This window comes from Fukomys damarensis, unplaced genomic scaffold, assembly GCF_012274545.1.
Source record: "Fukomys damarensis isolate Sample0158 unplaced genomic scaffold, DMR_v1.0_HiC HiC_scaffold_10, whole genome shotgun sequence".
NCBI lineage: Eukaryota > Metazoa > Chordata > Mammalia > Rodentia > Bathyergidae > Fukomys > Fukomys damarensis.
The window spans coordinates 29293386-29299385 of record NW_022900922.1 but is presented as its reverse complement, the minus strand read 5'-3'; the positions used below and the strand labels follow the sequence as shown (position 1 = coordinate 29299385).

General features: G+C 41.1%; 1 protein-coding gene across 4 annotated transcripts in view; it reads right to left on the bottom strand.

Moving 5' to 3' along the window:
* Positions 1–261: 261 nt before the first annotated feature.
* Adtrp (androgen dependent TFPI regulating protein) overlaps positions 262–6000 on the bottom strand; it is a 78520-nt gene continuing 72781 nt past the window's right edge. For all 4 annotated transcript variants that reach the window (XM_010622864.3, XM_010622862.1, XM_010622865.1 and 1 more), the window contains one exon: positions 262–654. In XM_010622864.3, the coding sequence (XP_010621166.1) occupies positions 620–654 (35 nt within the window). In that variant the 3' untranslated portion in view covers positions 262–619. The remainder of the gene's footprint in view (positions 655–6000) is intronic.

Below are 6000 nucleotides of genomic sequence, written 5' to 3'. Positions count from 1 at the left end.
AAAAAAAAAAAAAAAAAATTTCAGTAATGTCCATCTCTTTCTAAATCAAGAAAAAAATAGATCAGAAATACATGTAAAGAATTAGCTTATTAAATAGTTGTTTTTTAAAGGAAACTTAGGATTCTTTTAAAATATGGCCCAGATCTAGAGTTAGGGGGCCTGAGCAACTGAGGTTATTGTCTTGATTTTGACCCGACTTTGATGCAGCTAACTTCTCCTCTGGGTCCTCACCAATGCTGCTCTGAAGGCTCCTGAGTTTTGTTTTTTTTTTTCTCTCTCTCTCTCTCTTCAGTTTCTCAGGCACCAAGTTTATGTGAGCTTCCTCGGTCTTTGCATAGATTTTGACCAGAAATCATCACCTGCGGGGAAGTCAGACCCAGGTAACAAATTCTGAGATTGCAGGTGTTGTTTTTGGTGTGCACCATCAACATTTTACAAAATAAGAATCTTCAAATAAAGGTACTTTTATAATCCTCTAATTAAATTTAAATGTCACTCTCTGTCTTTTCTACTATCTTATGTCATTCCCCCACGTCCTCCCCAAAGAAATAATAATCAAAGATAAGAAAAAATCCTTTTGTGTTTTCTTCCTTCCTGGTTGTTGGAGAATAGCACACCATCACTCCATTTTCATCCATGGTAACATCCTGTCACCTGTGCAAACAAGAACAGAGGGACATCTCAGGCTTCAGTGTTTCTGTGTGGGTAGAGAGTCATGATGATGGTGCAGTGGTAGGTTGGGGACATTCCTTTTTAGGGTGATTCTATAAAACAGCAGGCACCACTACTGCAAGGGGAAGAAGCCAACTGTTCTCTTCCCTTGGTGCTCAGCTCAGGGCCATCCACTTAATCAAGGATGCTCTCTCCTTCATGTGGTCCTGTGACTGAGGTGCCAAGTGCTGTTGCTTTTGGTGTGATTTTGCAGGCTGCACCCACTCACAGTCCAATGCTAAGAGTTCACGGGTAGAGGCCCAATTGGTCATGGCAAATTAGAAAGGAAATAGAAGAGTGGATGTTCACCTAATTGGGGTCAGTTCTGTGACTGCTCACCAGAGCAATTTAAATCAATCTGGGTGGAAAAATACTGACACATGGGTCCATTTCTTGTAAGCAAATATTATAGGAGTGTTCTTCTAGTGAAATTGTAGCATTAAATTTCTAAAGGGTCTTCCATTCAGCCAACAAGTTGATATTTCCATATTTAATGGTCATAAATCTTTTCATAAGCTTTGAAATCAACAAAAATTCATTAGCTCATTGTACTTCCTGCCTGTTGCCAAATACTATCAATCCTATGTTGAAAATGTTTCACATTTCAATGTCTTTTAAATTCTGGTTTGGTATCACCACAGAAACTATTACTCCTAATTCCAGATTAATTTACCCTTCACACCTTGCCACTTTCATTGATTTTTGTCTGTAATAGTGAACACTAAATATCCTACAGTAGTTTTAATTTGCTATAGTGACTGGTGACTTGAAGCCCTACTTTGTGGTCTGTTAACTGCTCTGATTTTCTAGGACTGCCATCTCCTGACCACACAGCTCACTGATCATCCTCCTTTTCATCTCTTTCAGGATTGTTAAGGTCAGAATTCTCCCTTCTTCTTCACCAATCCCAACTCCTCATCAATCCCAACTGTCCTAGTCACTCCAGTGAAGCCTTAGTATTTATCCAGTGTTGTAGGCTTTACATTGTTTTCATTTATGTTTTACTTATTTTCTGTTGTTGATGTGGATGCTCCTCTCCATTAGGTCTTCTCTACATTACAAGCACAATAACAGTATTGTCTGTGTTCTACAATGTGTATTTTGGACCTTTAATGAATTATTCGTCAACTAAATAAGTTAACCCTTACATTCAAGAGCTTCTCAAATTTGTCCCCTCTGTAATCACTCTGAGGGGTCCTAAAATTCTTTTTATCTATGTTTACCAAGTCCAGCCCCACGAATCTAACTCTGATTGTAACTTCCCTCTTTCGAGGCAAGATGCCAAGGATTAGAAACTCCTTCTTCATTTAGGAAACACAACAAAATACAAACACTTGGAAAACAGAAGTGATGGTGTGAAGTTCTGTTGGAGGAGGAAAGCAGGTGTCTCCTCCCACCAGATCAAAGCCCCCTCCACCCAAGACCAAGCAAGCAAGCGGAACACTAAGAAATGCCCATAGACCTGCTGCTGTGGTGTACATATGATCCGAATGACCCTCAAAGGTCTACTGTAATTGAAAGCTTGGTCCCCGGGGTCAAGCTCTTGGGAGGTGAGGTCCAAAGGGAGACCCTTAGGTCATGTGGGGAGTGCCCTCAGGGATAGTTCTTATGGGACTGCTTGGTAGATGCCATAAATGCTTGCATTTGGCCTTCCCTATCTCTCTCTTTTCCTGATTCAAGGTGTAATCACTTGCTTGCTCTCCTGCCATGATGTGCAACCATCTGCCCAGAGACCAATCAATCACGGACTTTGAGCATTTGAAACTGTGAGCTAAATAAACCTTTTCTCTTTATAAAGTCAGCTGCCATTATAAAAGTGAAAATCTGGCCAATACACTCACCAGTATGCTAAGGAAGGCAATGTTTCCACACAGTTTTCTGTGTTGAGCTCCAACCGTCATTTTATTCTACAGAGGCTCGTGGCATAATTACCTCAAAAATCTTTTTTTTTAAACTTCTAGTAGGTGGAGTCCTTAGCTTTGAATTCTCACAGATCTGAGTAATTTCTTGGCTCCTTTGAGTGTTCATAATTTATCCCTGACCATAAACTGTTGGCTTAGCAATAGATCATATATCTCACCTACACCAAATGCTCAAAATGGATGTCAAACTCTGAATGTTGTTTGCTGTAACATTTCTAGACTAAGGAGAGTTTTTTCTAGTGCAAAGTGTATAAGGTGGCATCTAACCAGTTAGATCCACCTCTGATTTATTTTAGCTCTTTATCCTCTGCCAGATGTACCAAGAGCCACAGAGGTTTTAGACCAAATGCTTAATGTTCATCTGCCAGCATGCCAAATAAATCATTGCTTTAATCAATATCACTATGAATTTTACCTACTTATATAATTATATACTTTATTTACTACAATAGTTAGAATACTGGATAAATAAAAATGGAGAATTTGCCAACATTTAAAACTATGTATCTACAATTACAAAAGCTACTGCTTGACTTTGAAGTAAAAGTTGGAAGACCACTGGCTGATTTTCAGTGGGCCACCTTGGAAAAGTGTGAGAAGGCAGATGGTTTAGGGGGATCTGAGGTGAACAAGGAATGGAGTTTGAGGGTCAATGAGCTTAATTAAGCCTACAGTATACAAGTACCAAAATTGAAAGAAAGCTGCAGTCTGGCTGAAGAAACACCTGGGTAAGAGGAAGAAAAATAATCAAGAACTCTTCCTTTTAGCTTAGGGAGAGAAAGGACAAGAAAAGGACAAAGGAACTATAATTTGTTATTTACTAAATGTTGCTGTAGGGGAGTCATGCTTTAGAATACCTGTGAATTCATTTCACAATAAAATCATTTTAGTATGAAATATCAGGAAACATATCCAAGACAGAGAGACCTTAGTTAATTCATTCATGGACCAAAAAACCAGAGTTCGACCAGATGACCTTCAAATCTTAAAAAAAATATATATATATGATCTATGGCAAATAATATTAAAGGAAAATTTTAGTGTCATTCTGTCCAAGGTACCATCACAAAGTCACTTGGCCAGAGAGAAATTTTCAGCTTGTCCTTAGGAAAACGATCTGTGGTCTTATCCCTGGTATATATGTCTCAGGAAAGTAGAGAGAGGCGTCATGGTCCCTGGGCAAGACGACTGCCTCTCTAGCCACTCACACCGTAAAAACACTGGGGTCACTTATTCCCTTCCAATGCCTGTCATCTCTCTCATGGGTTGGGTTTTTCTTCTTGAGGGACTCGTCCTGGTATAAGCAACCTGTGTCCTATCATCAAGAAAAGGAAAAGAAAATTAAGTGCTTAAGCTGAAAGAAGGTGACTTTTGGTGGAATTCCGATAGCCTCTTTCCCTGATCAGGATGGAGAAGAAACATCCTGTACATATAGATGGTCAGTCCTGGTGATCTGCCAGAGACTGCATCCTCATCTGCTTCATTATGTTGAATCCGTGTTCCACCTACCTCTGCTCCAGAAATAGATGTGGAATACTTTTTGGTGGGTGGCTGATTCTAATAACTGACCTGATGCAGAAGGCATTTGCCTCCCTTGCCACACAGGGCCACATTCCTGCAACTGGGTGCCCTGGGAGATCTTCATAACATACTCTGCAAGTTTCTAATGAATTCCTGGAATCATCTTTTATCACTGTTCTTCCTGCTCTCTTCATATTCACCCGCTGACATTATGCATGAGGAGGGAGAAGGTGAACAGGCATTCAGTAACTGTGGCTGTCTCCACTGACATCCTTCTCTGTCTCACAGCTAATGTGGAGAACACCACAGTGCAGGAGGATGCTTGTGAATATAACCATTTCCACTGGAAGGAGCCCAGGGTCCTGAGGTGTACAGAGCACTGTTCTCTGACCAGCTGTGTCAGTATCTCTGAGACACGCTTTTGAAGGACAGAACTTCCAACTACCACCCAAGATCTACTGAATGAGAATCTGCATTCTAAAAAGATCCAGACGTTTGTAGGGATCTTCATTTTAACAAAATTCAAGGTTTGAGTGACACTGCTTTGTAACAGAGGCTTTTGACCCTGGCTGCAAATTAAACTAAACTGGAAACTTTAAACAACACCCATGTCAAATCTCCATCTCCAGGGATATGAATATAATTAGTCTGGAGTGGGCTTAGGAATTCATGTTTCTAAAGCTCCTTTACTGTTTTTATGATACAAAGCCAAGGTTGCAAACTGTTAGAGATTCACTGGCCACATTTAATGGGTTATGATGGATGTTTTGCCTGGTATTCTTGACCACTTGGTACTTATGTGGTGACTGTCAATCAGGTCACACACTGTCTCAGGATTTCAGGAACAGAGAGTCCAATGAATTCTAGCCTCAATTAACATGACCTGTTTCATTTTAAGAACTGGAGTGCATGAACCATCTCTGTCCTTTTGCATTTAATTAGTTGGCAGCTACTTTTGATCACCTTCAGTTGGGAAACTGGCCAATTTATGCATAAAAACACAGAGGAAGAGGGAAATACCCACACAGCGAAGAAAGCTGGTGGGTGTTGCTGGGGCCAATAAGATGAACAGTAACATTGACTAGTCCTGTATCCAGGGCTCTTCTCCAGGCACTTGACACTTAGAAAATCATCTAAGGACCTCTTTGGTCCTAGAAATGAGCATGAGTATTGTTTGCACTACGACAAGAGAAAACTGGAGCTCAGAAACTCTGAGTGCCTTTCCCAGCTTCCAGTCTACAGGCAGCAGGTTGGAACCCAGGCAACTTGACACCAGAGCTTTTCTCCTAACCAGTGCCTCCCATCACCTCACTAAAGCTGTCCTCTGAATTTCTTTTCTCAGAACAAGAGAAAGAAGAGATTAGCCTTGGATTTGGACAAACTGGGTGATGACCCATGTTTCCACAAATCCAGAACAAATGATCCTGTTGCAGAAGGAATTGGCAAGTGATACACAGAGAGGCAGCAGAGTGGAAGTAAAATAACAAATTTACTCACTGAAGAGGGCCAATAGCAGGTACTACTTATGTGCTTATGTGCGATCCACCCTCTTTGATAAGTAAATTTGTTATTTTACTTCCATTCTGCTGCCTCTCTGTGTGTCACTTGCCAATTCCTTCCACAACACTTGGTGCATTGGCTGGGAAGGAGAGGGCTAAGTGACACGGCCCATGTTGGGCCTTGACCTGAGTCCTGCAGGAGGGAGCAGCTGTCCGCCTCCTTGGAAGGGAAGAGGCACACCCCCGGGATTTCCTGGGTTCCCTTTCTAGGATTTGGAGGCCAGATCACCATCAGCGGATTGCTTAAACCCAGAACAGAGACAGCAGAAGGAAGAAGAATGAATTGA